At 39.1% G+C, this 17,111-nt stretch overlaps 1 protein-coding gene across 2 annotated transcripts in view; it reads right to left on the reverse strand.

Moving 5' to 3' along the window:
- The window catches only part of MAN2A1 (mannosidase alpha class 2A member 1), a 169,062-nt gene that overhangs the window by 16,437 nt on the left and 135,514 nt on the right, over nt 1–17,111 (reverse strand). For both annotated transcript variants that reach the window (XM_032335581.1, XM_032335580.1), the window contains exons 17-19: nt 11,857–11,990; nt 8,878–9,019; nt 6,271–6,404 (exon numbers count right to left, since the gene is read on the reverse strand). In XM_032335581.1, the coding sequence (XP_032191472.1) occupies nt 6,271–6,404; nt 8,878–9,019; nt 11,857–11,990 (410 nt within the window). The remainder of the gene's footprint in view (nt 1–6,270; nt 6,405–8,877; nt 9,020–11,856; nt 11,991–17,111) is intronic.

The raw sequence follows: 17,111 nt of genomic DNA on the forward strand, positions 1-17,111 counted from the left end.
TAGTTAGTACATATTTACCTCATACATAATTATTCACTAGAATTTAAAAAGTACTTTAGTCATTGCTATGGTATATACTTTCAGACAAGTGGTTCAGCATGTTCAGATATTAAATAAGCCTGCCAGGGCTGGGGATAGGCATATGGTAGATGACACACTCAATTAATTAAATCAGTGACTAAGTAGAAACTTAACCAATAACGCCTAAGGTATAAGAGAGCACACACAGAAAAACACTGAGAAAAAAATAATTTATGTAGAAAGGTTTTTTGATCAACAGTGACACGTGGAACAAATTTAATTTTGTATCTTATTTTGAAACTGTCCATTTCACTGATATCCTCTGATTTTGCATCCTTTTTGTAATATGGAGCTCAAATAAAAGGCTTGGCTACTTATCTGGGTGAAAGGATAGGATTTATAGGAGATACGGGGCTTAAGATTCAGAATGTCAGATTAGCACTGAACAGAGGGTGTTGAGCAAAGAGTGACAGGCATCTTGCCAGCAGTGAACTGTAGATGTCATTACAATTCAGACTACGGAGACAGAGAAAAAAAAAAAATTAAAGGCAATAGAGGGACACTGTAATATTAAGATACTGACAAAATATATCAGGTCTGAAAGAGTTGTAAAAAAAAAAATATGTACCCATCCCACACTCTTTCTTTACAAGAAAGATTAAATAAAGCATAGATAATTATATTCACCAACAATACTGAAATTTAATGCATGTTGTTGAATATTGAGGGAACAGTTTCAACCGGAAACTTTAAATGTATTCCAAGATCAAAGGGCTTCATAATCTAGGTCAGGATTGCTGACAAAATCAGTTTTCAGTAATAAAAGATAAAAGATTCCAACAGAAAAGAAGACACCTGCTGTATCAGAATCAGAAGGCATTAAGTCCGTTCTAGGTCAAGTAAGATTCAGAAAAAGCTCTCTGGCTTTGTTCTCTGCCCTTGGAGGAATCCCTGGACACTTCAGTGAATAGGTGGGCTACTTCTTGATGGATTTTGTATACCTTCCAAACAGTAGTGGGCATATGTACCATTCCTCCTGACCCGCACCAGTTTCCCTGGCTCTCAGTGCCCCCAAACTGACCACACAGAAGAATGGCTTGGGAAGATTTAAACATGGATCCCTGAACCCTAACCCAAATCTACTTAATCAGAATGTCCAGGGATGAGCCCTAGGAAGCCGAAGATTAGCCCCCAAAGCAAATCTCAAAATCTCAGTCGGTCTGACACAGCTCTGTGGACATAGGTCGGAAACCGTCGCCCCAGACAACCTTGCGCAAGAAACCTTCTTTTTGGAACTGAATGTCTAAGTCTCACCCTTCAAAAAGTTTTGGATTAAGAAAGTGATTCAGACTCAGAAACATGTTAATGATAAGCCTCGTCAAAGGAAACAATGCCATGAATGTAAGTGCTTTGAGAATTCGAAAACTGTGCCATTTATTGTCCTAAGCAGGATAAGGAAGAGAAGTCTATGGAAGAGTTGTAGTTCAGAGTTATAAAAGCACCAAGAACATACAACATCGCTGGAAGCTGGCCAGGTGGGGTGGGACAAAATCACACAGAAGTTCCAGGATTCATGTACTTTCTTAACATTTTTATAGCAATGAGGGGCTTGACAAGATATTTAGCTGATGAATTATCATTTTTTGACTAATCTCCTGGAAAGGTAATCTTTTAACTGAAACTTTTATGATAAACCCAAAGTTGATAATACATGTTTGTTATGGGAAATTTTATGTGTTTGTTTAAGCTGTAAATGAATTCCCCAGCCTTGCAGTAACTAATATACTATTCTAAACATTATTTGGTTTCTTGTGTGTTGGAAGGCTTCAAGCTGTTCAGGTCTAGCTTTTTCCTTTCAGCCTATATGAAATTATAAAGAGTTTCCAGCACATTCTGATTCCAAACCATACCAAGTTGAGACCTCCTTTGGGTTCCAGCCCTTATTTCATAAGTCAGAATCTCTTGCTAGGCTCCATGGTGTCCTTCATTAAGCCCACTTAAGTTATGTGATCCCTAAATATCAAAGGTTTCCATTCATCTACATCAAAACTTGCTAAATAAATTATCTAAGATAATAAGAGATGATATCTTGAATCACTTTTGCTTATTTGGTATGACCTGATACATGGTGGGAACTTGATAAATGTTTTTTGAACTTAATCTATCAACAAGCAAATGTAATATAAATAAATGAGAGAAAAATACAGTAGGGGAAAGGATGTAGGAAAAGACAGAGACAGAAGAAATAATGAATGAAAATAAAATGAATCGTAAGATTTAGAAATAAACCTCATTTAATGCAGAGGTAAAGCCTGGTGATCTGTGGGCTAAATTTGCCTATAGATAGGTTTTGGTAGGTCTGCATGGTACTAATGTCTGTTTTTCGGCCAACTCTCAAAAAAAGAAAAAAAAAACATCTAGGAGATTTCATGTTGAAATTGTCAACACAATAAAAAAAAAACTCCCCACAATAGGTAACTTTATTTTTTTCACCCAAAACACCGGAAATCCAAGTCACACAGGGCCCTGACATTCCCTCAAGTGTAGCTGAGTTGTAGCTCTCAGTGGGATGTATCCTCATACCCATCACAGACATGGGGTCACTTTACTTAAGTGTTTGCCCTGAAACCTGACCAACCTCCCTCATGCCATCACTTCTCTGAGCCCTGTAAGCATGTGAACTTTTCATCTGATCTCTCCTAGCTCTTTTTCCTTACACGTAAATAATTGGTATCACAGGTCAAAAGACACAACTGTAATACCTGAACACTTGTAGCACTTCTAATTCCTGGTTCAACGCCCTCGACTGTATACAGCAGTCGGCGGGACGGGAAAGGGAGTAAGCATCAAGGAAACAAAACCTAAAGGGTCAATGCCAAACAGACAATTCTCATTTTCCACTTCCGTTGACCCCCGAGTGTCATTACCATGGATGACAGTTCACCTCATAGAGCTACGGCAACCGACTGGACATCTTCACATCTCAAAAGTATCACTCCAGTCCTGTTCTCACTCTCTCTCTGTGGAACACTCAAGAACAGGACTCAGTTCTACTTAGTCACCCGGATTACTCCCAGAGGCTCCGGCAGGCTGAAGACCTCCTGCTAAAATGTCTTCTTGTATAGAGAGGGTCTCCTCATCACCCTGCTTCCTACTGTCAATGGTTTAAACATGAGAGTCTGAGTTGAAAATAAAAGTACTTTCTGGAAAAAAAAAAAAAAAGTACTTTTTGGAAAGTTTAAGCTATATGAGATGGAACATTCCTTAATCAACTGTCTTTTTAATCAATGTCACTAGAAATTAAAATGTATTTTATCTTCTCTAGTTCATTTTTTATTTAAAAGAAACTATTGATCTAAGTCCAAGAATCTAGAGTTGAGCAAAAGAAAAATTTAACCAACACAGGATTATAAAAACATTGGATCAAATTTCAATCAATTACTATCCAAGGAGTTTTTGAATGGGAATAAACAAATTATTTTACTTCTAAGTGAAAGCTTTATAGATCTGACATGAAAATGCTTATTGCCACAGTTAACAGAAGCTTTGCAAATTAGTGTCTATATAGAGAGAAAAAAAATCATAAAAGCTGGAAACATTTTCGGGAGGAGAAAAAGATAGTAGCTGCCAGCACTCAGACAATGATTTTCCTGTGCAGTTTCAGTCCTAAAATTAAGCTATCTTGTCAGTAATTGATTTAAACCACGAGTCCCAAGAACTGGTTTAAATCTTGACATCTAAAAATGGATATTAAAATCTTTTTTTCCTAAAAGATGCTAGATTCTGGAAGAATTCTTGGCTTTAATGAGCTGTTGCCATTTCATTCAATCAACTAGTGTTTTATTTATAGAATAGCTACCACAGGCAAGGAGCCGTGTGGGGCACATGAAAATGAAGCAGACGAGTCCCTGGAATCAAGCAGGGGGAAGAGAACACGCCTCATGTGACGAGGCAGCAAGCGGGGCCTGGGGTAAGTGTGGTGGCATCAGGCGCTGTTACGGTTCCCTCATTCCTGCAATAAGAATGGGGTGCTTCCTCTGTTAGGAACAATTCTAGAAGCAGAGGAACATGGCCCCCACTCTCGTGAAGTTATGGTCCAAAAGAGGAGAGAAAGAATGATCAAAAATAATCACATCTATGCACGGAGGACAGATGCGCAGTTCTGAGGAGGCACTGAAGACGGTGCTCTGGCCTGCTCAAGTAAACGCAGTCGACCAAGGCAGCTTTGACCTAACTCCTTTGAATAGTTCCCTGGGGAAATGCCCATGTATGTATGTAGTTTTAATAATATCCACGGAAAGGTGCCATGGGCGCAGGGTGCATGGGGAGTACTTGGGACTGAAATAAAATCAGTGGGCCCAGAGCAGAAATAGTGTGAGTCATGCTAGATGAGCCTGGGGGACAGGCAGGGCCCAGATCACGAAGGGGGCTCTTCAGGCCGTGGGAAGGGTTTTTGGCTTTTATCAGGAGAGCAATGAGAAGATATCTGAGGGGTTTTGAAGGGGGCAGTGAAGTCAGATTGAGTCTTGAAAAAATAAATCACTTTGCCTACTTGATTGAGAACAAATATGTCACGAAAAGAAGAGCAGAATGATTCAGGAAAGACATGATGTTTAGGTTAGGGCGGTCTTAATAACCGGGCTTATAGATTTGAAATATTTAGGCAATAAGAGAGCCAAGCAATGGTGACTATTGTTCTAAGAAAGGGGCAGGCCAAAGAGAGTACCAATGAGAGGTCCCTCCTACATGTGTGGCACTGGATGAAAGGTGGTGCCAGTCCCGGAGAGAGGGAACACTAGAAAAGAGCAGGTTTGGACGGGGAGAGAGATCATGAGAGTAATCATGGATATGTCGGGTCTGAACAGTAGGACACAGCTAAGTGGTAGGGTCTGCAGGTTAGAGGTGAAATGTTTGTGCCGATTTCATCCGTGTAGAGGTGGTCACATAGCCACGGGAGTAGGAGAGATTGCAGAGGGAGAAAGTATAATGAGAAAAGGAGAAGACATGAGGCCAACCCTTGGGAGCTCTGACATTTAGTGGCTGAATCAATAACCATTGGAGAGATAGAGAAAGAACCACTTGGGAGGCAGGAGGGAAACCAAATGTGCACTGTACCATGGAAGCGCTGGCTCAGAATGTCTTCTAAGAAGTGACATGGTCAGTGTCAAATGTTGCTGCAACGTGAACTAAGACAATAGGATCTGGTGACGCTGGCAAAGGTGTGTGGGGGAGGCTAAAGCACCACTAAAATGAAGGGAGTGTGACACGGAAGCACTAACATAAACCTCTCACAAATTGGCTCAAGCGGGTGTGGGAGCCAGGATGGTAGTGCAGGGGAAAAGGGGAGGAGTCTGCATGGAGGCTGTTTTGGTTTTTATTTCTAATAGGAGACAAGGAAGAGTGTCTGAAAGCCTGCAGAAAGGGTTTCCTAGGGGAACGCTGGCTCTGCCGGGCAGGGGGAGGGGAGGAGGAGGGTGGCGTCTCCACTGCAACATGAGGGAAGAAGGAAAGCGTGGGAGGAGATGGTTGATACCTAGAACAGAAAGCCCTGTCAAATGTGAAGTCAGTGGGGAGGCTGCCAGCTGAGAAGAGCTGAAAAGATCTGAAATGGGTCAGTGAAGAAAGGAGGAGAGCAGAATGAGGGAAAAAAAGGGCTGTGTAGAGAGTCATCTGTGGTGGGAAATCAGTAAAGGATGGGGGGATGGTGATGATGACTTTGGTGTGGCCTTGAAGGGGGGTACTGTCATGTTGCTTGACGTCTAATGGAGCTTTAGCTGGATTGTTTAATGGAATGCTGGGGTTTGTTCTGAGAAATGAAAACTGAGCAAGAAGACAGACAAGTAAATCCATTTTCAGGTGAGGAGTCTAGGACTACAATAAGCACACAAAGGTTTCCAATAAAGTTTACTAATCAAACTTGATCTCCTAAGAATGGGCCAAGGTTCTATTCCTAAATTCAACTCTTATTTTCTTTCGAAATAATTTCAGAAAATTTCATCCCAACTGATTCCTTAACATTATTTTCCATCTGCATAATAAGCAAAAATAAAAAAATAAGATGACCTAAATGCAAATCTGACTTCTGTGTAACTGAAGTTCACTTTCTTGTGACTATAGGCTACATCTAGTATAAAGATATCTCAATACCGGGAACTGTTAAGTCATAAAAAAAGTGGAAAGTCATAATGTCAAATTTTGGGTGGCAAAGAACAATCAACATCAGAACATACGAGTTATTTTTTTTCCTACCATATTCACAACACTTCTTTTTTCCAGTAGTATTCGAAATAAATTAGCTGTAACCTTGTTATCATGGACACCTTGCTCAAGGCCGCGATTATCATCTTGCATCAGTCTTCGATCCATGATAACTTCAATCTGACCTAACAAACAAACAGACAAACAAACAAACTGGCCAGGGTTATTTAATACCAACATCTAGTAAGGATCTCTTAAGTTTAGGCATGGTCCTGATTTAAGCCACGGAGACAGATCTGTACAGCAAACAGTACCAAGGGCTTTCTCAAAGCAGCTAATATAAATGTAAAAAATAGGACTGTGTTTCTTCATTAATGTCTGGTAAAATCTGGTAATGAAATTTAAAAACAAGACAGATCAAAATTTAAGTGAGAGCTAAAAAGAATTAATCTGAAGAGAAAATTATGTCCTCTGAAGTTTTTAGTGGCAGCATCTGGAATTTAAAAATGTTCATGAGGTTCGTTAGGAAACATACATCACATATGGAAAAACAAGACAAATACAGATGGGTAGAATCTAAGTAGGATTTGAAAGACAATTTGGGTTACTTGGTATCTGGGGATTCTCTGAAGAAACCCCAGGATTTGAAGACATCCACCATGTACCCTGTTCCCTCCCTGGTATTACATTAGTATCATCAACTATCCTCTCTCCTCCAGCTCAAAAAGTGGTCATATTTGCTTCTTTCATTTCTATGCAATAATTCCACACTTCCTCTAGTTTAAGTTGTAAACAATAGTTAGACTATGAGACTACAAATTTCAAAAACAAAACAAAACAAAACAAAACCCAAAAACTAAAAAATAAATAAATTAATTAATTAAAAAGCCCTATCCAAAAACCACCCAGAACCATAGCCATTTAACTGTCTAGAATTTGCTCCTCAGGCATTGATCATTTCACACCCAAATTAGTACATCGGTCTCTTGGCAATTTCTCTCCTCTCCCTGTCTCCAAATGTTAGCCCTCTTAATATGCGACACTCAGTAAATCTGGGCTGTCCTCAAAATTGTTCTTATGTTTGTAGGTACTCAAATGCTAGGGTACTTGAGTGTCTCTAGCAGGGGCACCTAGGCCAGGTATGACTCTCTCTTTTTTTTTTTTTTTAAAGATTTTATTTATTTGGTCAGAGACAGAGGGAGAGAGAGCGAGTGAGCACAGGCAGACAGAGAGGCAGGCAGAGGCAGAGGGAGAAGCAGGCTCCCTGCCGAGCAAGGAGCCCGATGTGGGACTCGATCCCAGGACCCTGGGATCATGACCTGAGCCGAAGGCAGCTGCTTAACCAACTGAGCCACCCAGGCGTCCCGCCAGGTATGACTCTTGAGCCCATTTTTAAACCTTGCCTTAAATTCTCAAAGCTGGGTCCTTAAGTAGGGAACTAGACATGAGGAGTGTAGCAGTCATGGACTAGACAGTTACATCACTTCCCTTGATAAAGGCGAGCTGAGAAATAAAGCTCCTCTGCCCCTAAACCACATTTAGGAATTTTATGTAAAGTTGTCCAATCTATAAATGTACTTAATTTTTTAAAAATTAAAACATAAGCAGTTCAAGACTTCTGGACTCTTCAGCAACAGAAAAATTTGGCAACCCGGGGCCCCTTACCCCAGGGCAACAAGAGTCCGGCACTGAGCTGCAGCTGCCCCATCGTCGTACACTGGGAGTGGTGGGCCCCAGCCTGCTAAAGCCCCACCACTCCCTCTGCATCCCTGATGTGAGGCCATTATTATCTTTGTGATGGCATTCATGGCTTTACAGTATCATCTCGTGATTTTGTGTAATGAAAGCCATGAAGAAAGAGGAATAGTATGCTTTTTCGTGGGTGGGGCCGGGGGGGGGGGACATACAGAATGTATGCATATGCCTAATAAAAAAAAATGGGTTTGTGGCAAAGGGTAAGCCAGGCACCCGCACCCCTTTATTATCTGTCTGGCTCCTTAAGACATTTGTCTTAGCAACTCTTAAGATGTAAGAAAGAAGAACAACTGACTACATATAAATGACAATGAAAAACATGTATTATGAAGGACATAAGCCTCCCTAGAGAAGATTTTATAAAAATTAATCTGTTTATGATTTATCTTATCTTTCCATCTTGTTCTTTCTTTCAGAATCCTTGAAATTGTGTCTGTCACCTCTTTATTCCCCTAGCTGTATGATTTCAGCTCTCGCCTTTCAGGTGGTAGTGCCCTAGAAGGCTGCGATTCAGAAGGACCTAGGTTTGTGGGAACTTACGCAACTCTTGAAATTCTCTAACTTTTCTCCCAGCCACTTCTCTTCTTTTACTTCTGGAGAATTTCCACAGCTATTCCATTATAACAATGGCAGAAGACTGTGCAAACAATGAGCTATCAGGGGAGATAAATTATCTTTAAGAAGCAATGGTTTTGTGGGGTTTTAGGTCCCTCATTCTTCCTCAGAAGATTGAGCAAATACATTATTTTATGTTATTATCACAAAACCAAAATTAACTAATAGTCTGGTTCTCAAAAGAAGGAGGCTGGCTGAAGATGATAATTATTACACATGACCAAGAGAAAAATTATACACTTGAAAATGAAACTTGTAAGAGCCCAAAAGATTCCAAACAATACGTACCACTTTTCAAACTTGACACCCCTAAAGACTGAGCAGAGAGTAATGTCAAACGATGTTTGGCATCCTGGATATAGGCCATTGTAGTCATCGGATAGACGTTTGCTTGAAGAGGTAATTTGCTCATTGTCATTCTAGGCTGAATCTAAAAGACCAAACAGTTCACTTTAAAAAAAAGAAATCAAGTGATATTTACAGATGTACTTTAAAAAATTAGTACTGGCTACAGACAGATGACTTTTCTTCCAAAGAGAAAAGAGTATAGCTTCCTTTCTTGTTCAAAGGAAGAGCTAATTTAAGAATTAAAACATTCCTCAAAACAATATAAAAAAAATAATGAGGATCTTAGAGAAATTTAAAGTGAAAAAAGGTAGAACTTATCCAGGTTTTTAAAATAGGCATTCCTATTTAAATTCAGAATAAAAATCCTTAACAAAAGTCTTCTAGCTTTCCAATATTTGCATAAAACAAATTATAAAGGTATTAAGTATTCATTTCTCATCTAAATCTAACATACTGCTTTTGTCATGAATGTTAAGCATAATAGCTCTCTATCCCCTTTCAAAAAATATCTTTTATAATTCTTGAATCAGTTTTAATAAATACCACAGATCCCCTCATCGAATTCTCCAACATGTTACACTAAAATAATCAAATTCATATTTATATTTAAAGACTCTTCAGTGCTTACTTTTCCTGTTTAGTTTCAATGTAGATAGTTCCATATTTTAATTTTTCTTGGTCTCGTATGTGAATGCATGAAATACATTATTTTATTTTCTGACAGAAAATGCACTAAGCTGGCTAGGGTCAAGGAAACTCCCTCAAACCACAGCAGGAAACATCAAACAGAGACTTTGTTATCAGGTGTCTTATTCACACCACATAAAAATGACGTCTCTCCTATTCAGCTCATGCAAGTTTGACATGACATGACATTCGAGAAGGAAAGAAATACAAAGTTAATGTAATAGTTAACACGTATTGAGTGCTCATTATAACGAGGCAAAGTACTAGGTATTCACAAATACCATCTTTTAATCTTTACAACAACTCCACAGTGTGTCCTTCAACTTACTGGTTGTACCGAATAGAGCACCCCAAATTCATGGTCACCCACAATCTGTGAATGTGATTTTATTTTGAAATAGGATCTCTACAGACATAAGGTATACTGGATTAGGGTGGGCTCTAATCCAAGGACTGGAGTCCTTCTAAGAGGGAAGTCTGCACACAATGGAGGCACACGGAGAATACAACATGGACTCTGTGACAGCAGAGGCAGACAGTGGAGTGATGGCTCTACAAGCCAACAGGGCCCAGAATGGCCTGATGCCTCCAGAAGCTAGAACAGGCAAGGAAGAGTATTTCCCTACACACTCTGGAGGGAGTGTGGCCCTGAAGACATCTTGATTTTGGACTTTGGCTGTCCAGAACTGTGACAGAATAAATTCTGCTGTTCTAAGCCACCCAGTTTGTGGTAATTTGTATCACAGGCCCAGGAAATTATGAAACTGAAGAAACAACTGTAAAATGTTTAAAAAAAAAAAAAAAGAAAGAAAGAAAGAGACAGTTTCAAAGAATTTTCCATTTCTTCTTTCCAGTCCTAATCCTTCCATTCAAATTAACTTGTATACTCAATGCAAAGGGCATTTACACATTCACACTGTCATGACTAAGGGGCTGCCAGCCATGCTCCCTACCTGTGGGTCTAGATTTCTGGTTTTGCCCAAGAACTACTCTTTCCAAGGCTTAAAAAAATGGCCTATTTTAGAAGCAGAAATATTTACGTTATAAATTTAGACATTTATAAATTTAGAAATAATATTTCCCTACTTATTCAAATGCTTGATCCTTGAAAAGAAAATTCACATTTTTATTCACTTTTACTAAGTTTTTTTTTTTTCATTCATGTATACACCCACACATACAAATAATTGCTTCTGTAAGATTTTAAGAAAAAGAGTTTCTTTTGTACACAAGAAAAATGAATCACCATAAAGTCATGGCTTCATTTGAAAACCAAACAGCTGCGGTAGAATTAACATGTAAATTCAAAGTGTATAATGCAATTTTTATGCTTTGGAAAAGGTTTAAATTTAACCTTTGCAGGAAATTGCACAAGAGAAAATTACCACAATCCCTTCCACTCAACCCAGTTGAAAATCAGACAAAGTAAAAGCATTTGTTGTGAAATTATTTCTATTCATAGCCAGAACTTTCTAAAATGCTAATGTCTCAAAAACATGCTAATGTTTTTAATAGTATTATTTCAAAGCTATGTTGTCACACACATATACTCTGAATACAGAGATTTAGGTAACAATCAAAAGAGCCCTATTAAATTAGAGTGCTGACAATCTGGAAAAATTTTGAGTCAATTTTCTCATTACCATTTCAAACTATTTTGTGAACATTTTGATTAAATACATACCTACCCACATTTCTAAATAGATACATGTTTGTATTTCTTTGTCTAAGTCTATGTACACATATGTGTGTGCATAAAGGTAAACACCCTTACATTATTGATAAAAAGAGAGGAAGAGTTTCCCTGAAATTTAAAAGAGCCTATTATTACATTACACATTTAAAAGTATATATGTAATAATTAAATATGCACAGACCGTTTCCTTATGAGGGGAAAATATATATTCCATCAGTCCCTAATTATGTTTCCTTTCTATGAGACAAATTCAGATATATTTTGGTATCAAGGCATTTAACATGCAAATGCCTTTGAAAAAAATACATCTGTAAATCAGATGTTCTACAAACCAATCTCTCAAATATTTGTTCTAACTTTGGAAATCTGGTTGAATATAGAACCTATAAGTACCTGTTAAAATTCAGTCTTCCTTTAGAAATAATTTGTAAACTTAAGCAAATTTTTCGAAGGATGTGAAATTAACTGACCCATTTCCATACATAAAACTTGCACACTAACACCGCTATTACTTAGACATTTTAAAGGAAAATTACCTGGTATCCATTCAGGTCAGTATAAAATCTGTTTTGACTGTTTATGCTAGAAGAAATTCTCATTGCAATCTCACGGTTATGTTCTTTTCGGATGTCCACGATATTGGACACTTCCACAGACTGTCCATCTATTCCTAAATTTAAAAGAATATACGTTAATAGAAATTTATTGTTCCACTTTTCTTAAATATACTGTACGGAACTAACAAAGTGACATACATTTTTCATGCTAGCTGTGCCACTGTTCACCTTTTTTCATGCTAGCTGTGCCACTGTTCACCTTTTTTTTTCTTTTTTCTTTTTTTTTTTTTTCCCTAAACTCTCAGATGGTAGAAAACGCTTACTCCAGGGCACATAGAATTCAACAGAAGGATGAAGAGGTTAGGATGAAATAAATGAAGATGAAATATAACATGCAAATGATTCTCCAATAAGTTTCGGAGGGAAAAGAGGACATTGAATGAGAAAAGGTTGTTAAAATGCGTTCAGAGGCCACCTGTCCTGTGTATTGTCCTTCCCCGACAGAACCACTGGAGCCTACTTCTTCACCACTCACCTTCTGCACTGGAAATCCAAAGCAGTGAAATTTACACCCTGTTGGTTCAAGAGGCAGTCTATTATTGCCCATGATCTATAATCTAGGAAAAGAGACACGAGGTCCAATGAGATGATTTATGGCTGAAGTGGGTATTATCATATTAGTATTTGTGGAGTATAATCTGGAGAACTCCCCAGAAGTTAAATCAATTTTAATTGAGTTTGTTATCTCTTAGGACCCCTTGTTATGGAGTGATTCATTTTGCCCTTTGCTGGATAAAGCAGAGGACAGCTTGAAGAAGTCCCAGATGTATCAAGCATTTATTTTTTTGGATAAGCCTAAACTGTTCACTAATTTCTATCTGTCACGCCACCCTGACTCTATCTTCTGGTCCTCAGTGAAGCCTTGGATCTATTTCAGAGATGGAGAGGGGAGTTAGGAAGAAATCCAACACTCCTAATACAGATTGAGTGTGTAGAAGAGATATTGGATCTTCTACGAAAGAGCATTCAGGAAAGCAAGCAGTCAAAAGAAGAAAGACTGGCTCTATTCTATTTCATACGGCAGAAGGTTTTTAAGGTTCTAAGAGCCCTGGACATGTACTGGCCATTGTTAGTTGTTACCCAGCGTGCCTCACACACAATCTGTCACAGTGTGCAATTAACCAGCACACTCTTGAGATAAAGAGGGCTATGTAAAGAGAAATGGGGAGTGGGGGAAGGGAGAAAGGAGAACTTTTTCTGGGAGCCAAGAAGAATCCCCAGGGCTTAGAGAAGGTAAAAGAGTTAAGGAAAGGAAGTTTGAATCTGTGGAACTTGAGGAAAATCATGAAAATGCAGCTAGCCGAGGCACTATAGGTTTATGTGAGAAGTACACCAGAAATTGTAAAACATAAAGAGTAATATACTGACAATGCTAAATGGGCAAAAGCCCTTATTAAAAGAATTTTCAAAATTCACACAGGAGTTCTCTTCTGGGAGATGTTACTCTTCCAACTTGACAACCTCCGTCAGCAATGACTTGTTTCTTACTATGTTCACAAAGCTGAGATGAGCAGTGTGACCTCATGTGTGCAGGAAGAGGGCACCATTATTCCCTATGGTCAGTTTGAACCACTAACTTCTGTCCAGTTAAATATACATATAACCTTTTTTATGACAATTACCAGATAGCTGACCCAAAGAGCTTCACTACAACTGGGAAGTTAAAAGGGGGAAAAAAAAAGTGACATGTACTGATGCTAGAACAATGGTATCTTCTTTGGTTAGGAAATGTATTACTTTCAATGCAAAGTATCTTTCAGTAGGTTGATGTCAATCTCAGTATTTTTCAAAGCCAATGAAATGTATATGGAATTTTAACAGACAAGCTTCTATAAATGAACCAAAGATGCCAAAAACACAAAATGTAGCAATAGGGATGTAGTCCCCTCTAGAGCAATCAGGAGAACACCTCATCTGCTGGAAGCGTTCATAGGGTTTTGAGCACTGCGTACCTTTTCTCCTCTCTAGACTGGATATTCTCTCAGGGGTCAACACAATACATGAAATGAAATAAAGTCTTAACAAAGGAGAGTGTTGTTAATTTCAAGTCATGTATCTCTAGAAAACATTTACAAAAAAACATGTTTCAAGAAAAAGTAGGTAATTTCACATTACCTCCGGCCATAATAAATGATTTCTGTTGAGAAAATCATCCTTCTTGAGCTCAGTATTATGCTCAGATCCTGTTGTGGCAACAAATGTTTACATCTCCTTTAAAAGGAGATTCAAGGGGTGCCCGGGTGGCTCAATGGGTTAAGCCTCTGCCTTTAGCTCAGGTCATGATCACAGGGTCCTGGAATAGAGCCAAGCATCAGGCTCTCTGCTCAGCAGGGAGCCTGCTTCCCTTCTTCTCTCTGTGACTGCCTCTCTGCCTACTTGTGATCTCTCTCTCCCTGTCAAATAAATAAATAAAACCTTAGAAAATAAATAAATAAAAGGAGCCTCAGTGTCCATTCACAATTCAGCAAGACATTAATTTAAATTTTATGGCAGGACAGGCTTTTAAAGTAAGATCAAACTTAATACACTTACTATGAACAAACCAAACAAATCTTGTAATGGTAATCAAAGCAAGGAGATATCCCTGAGTTAGGAAAGGGAATTTATTACTTTTTAAAGAAGAATCTGTGTGAGGGAGATGAAGGACTGCTACCTTTTCCTACTCTAGGTCAAGAATTCCCTAAGGTGTGCCATTCCCAAAGAAGTTCATGGCAAGAGGGGACAACTCCCTGGAAAGCATCGGTATGAACCCAGTGGTCTCAGTGGTCTGCAGAATCTTTGCAGTTCTGTGGCAGCAAAAGGTCCTTTTACCAAAGTGGTTCCATCTGGGCATGGACAGCCAGGGATTTCTAAGCCCCTCTGGTTTAATTCAGTCCTAAGACAGAAAACAGCTCCTACCTAACAAGAGCCGTCCAATGTCCAAAGACGTGAGGTATGTCATTGATAAAGAAAGAGAAGTAAGTGCCGTCTGGCTGCTAACGCTTCACACTCTGTCCCGAGAAAGAGAGAATGGAGACTATTTATCTTTATTAGCAGAGGAAATGCAAACTAAAAACGGAGCAAGTCCATAGGTGGAAAGCCATCATAGAGAATGGAAAGAGTCTTGCAGAACCCACTTTCTTCTTCCTCCCTAGAGGCTGTTAGCTTCTTACAGATGGTCTTACACAACATCTCTGCATTCCAGTTTTTAACATCATTTTGGGAATGCAGCAGGTGCTGAATCACCATTAAAGAGAATGCGTTAAGAGGGGAGAGGCTGTCCTTCATGATGCCCAAGTCAGCTGACATGGGAGGAAAGCAAACCAGGCCACGGACAGAGTTTAAACAAATAGAAAGATAAGAGAATAAGCACTTTAATTTTGAGCAAACATATGCATGCTAGAGTGAAAGCTCCTCAAGCACTGAGACCATGTCTTATTTATCTTTATGCTCCCAGCACCTAATATGAGCAGATAGTAGTGTTTGCTGAGTGACAGGCAGCAGCTACGTGGAGTAATAAGCCAAAAATTACCAAGTCCTTGCTATGTACCATATGCTTGCCATAGCTTTACGTACAGTAACTACAGTAGTTCATTCAATCCTGACTGTAGGCCTAGGAGGACATTCCTTGCCCCAGATCACAAGGCTGGCAGAACCAGCACTAAGCCCCTTGGCCATCATGCCTCGCTGGCAAACTGAACACTAGAGAATGTTGAAGTTACTTTGGGACCAGGGATTGGAGGAGCTTTGCAGTGACTCTAAGTAGAAAGGAGACTCCCATGTTATTTTTTAAGAAAGGAAAAGGGTACTGATCTGGGATCTGATATGCTGCAAGTGCTACTTAACAGAGCCAAATAAATTATGAAGAAAATGACAATGGAATAAAAATAAAAATAATAAAAAATAATTACGGGACAGGCTTGCTGGAATACAAAACTTCTTTAAAACAATACAGAATCTTTGGGGTGCCTGGGTGGCTCAGTGGGTTAAGCCTCTGTCTTCGGCTCAGGATATGATCTCAGGGTTCTGGGATGGAGCCCCACGTCAGGCACTTGGCTCAGCGGGGATCCTGCTCTCCCCCCGCCCCCTGCCCCACCTGCCTCTCTGCCTACTTGTGATTTCTCTCTCTGTCAAATAAATAAATAAAAACTTTAAAAAAACACCCCACTATTATTAAAAAAAAAAATACAAAATCTTTTTTTTTTTTTTTTTTTAAAGTTAACAGCAAATGACTTTTATGGACAAATTACATGGACAGTGCCAGAGCCTCAGGTTCTATAACCTAATGTTATGAGAACAAAATATCCTGGAAAAAAAAATTATCACAGTCACTTTAAAGCCAATAAAGTAATATATATTAATTAAAGACACTATGATCTCACTTGTCTACATAAGATGAACACTAATCACAAGCACAAGCATATTCACTGTGCACTGCTGCCAAGGGTAGAAACATGGAAAATAGGCGAGATGTCCACCAATAGGCAAATAAATGCTCTGTAGCAAATGAATGAGCTAGCTCCCTGCCCGGGGCCACGAAAGATATCTGAGGCAAGAAGTGAATGCAGCATTTGTACAGTGTGATGAACTTCATGCTAAAACCAAACACAGGTGTGCATTGCAAGTGTGTGTGTGCACGCACGCGAGAGAGAGAGAGAGAGAGGGAAACAGAGAGAGAGAGAGAGAGAACGCAAGTGATCGAGTGTGCACACAGTTATCTGATTACCTCTCTAGAGTAGTGGATAGGGGCCATGACAGATTCTAGCGGGATTTTACATTATATACATATATTATAATGTGTGACATTTTTTTCAAAAAAGTATACATAGATATTACTTGTATACGCAAAAATTATTTCAAGTATTTTTAAAAGAAGATTATTTTTTAGGAAGGTAGGGAAAAAGATGAAATTGAATAGGCAAAGGGTCAGGGAGGGAGGCTTCACCTTCTGATTTTGTTGCTTAGCACCAGTCTTAATGAAACTGAGAAGGATACCCTTTCTTGTGTGGGAAGAAAAACTAGAAGGTATCTCTGACACATCCTTTGTGTGTGAAAGAAGAGGTAGATGAAAATGTCCAGGGAGGATGTGGCTGAGGAATGCAGATGGAAAGCCTGGGGCCATGGCTCCAGGCAGCAGCTGGTGGCTTTCAGAGAACTGTAGGCCTCATTTTCTTGCAGTCTCCTTACTTCATCAT

Source organism: Mustela erminea, chromosome 3 (genome assembly GCF_009829155.1).
Source record: "Mustela erminea isolate mMusErm1 chromosome 3, mMusErm1.Pri, whole genome shotgun sequence".
NCBI classification, from domain to species: Eukaryota; Metazoa; Chordata; class Mammalia; order Carnivora; family Mustelidae; genus Mustela; species Mustela erminea.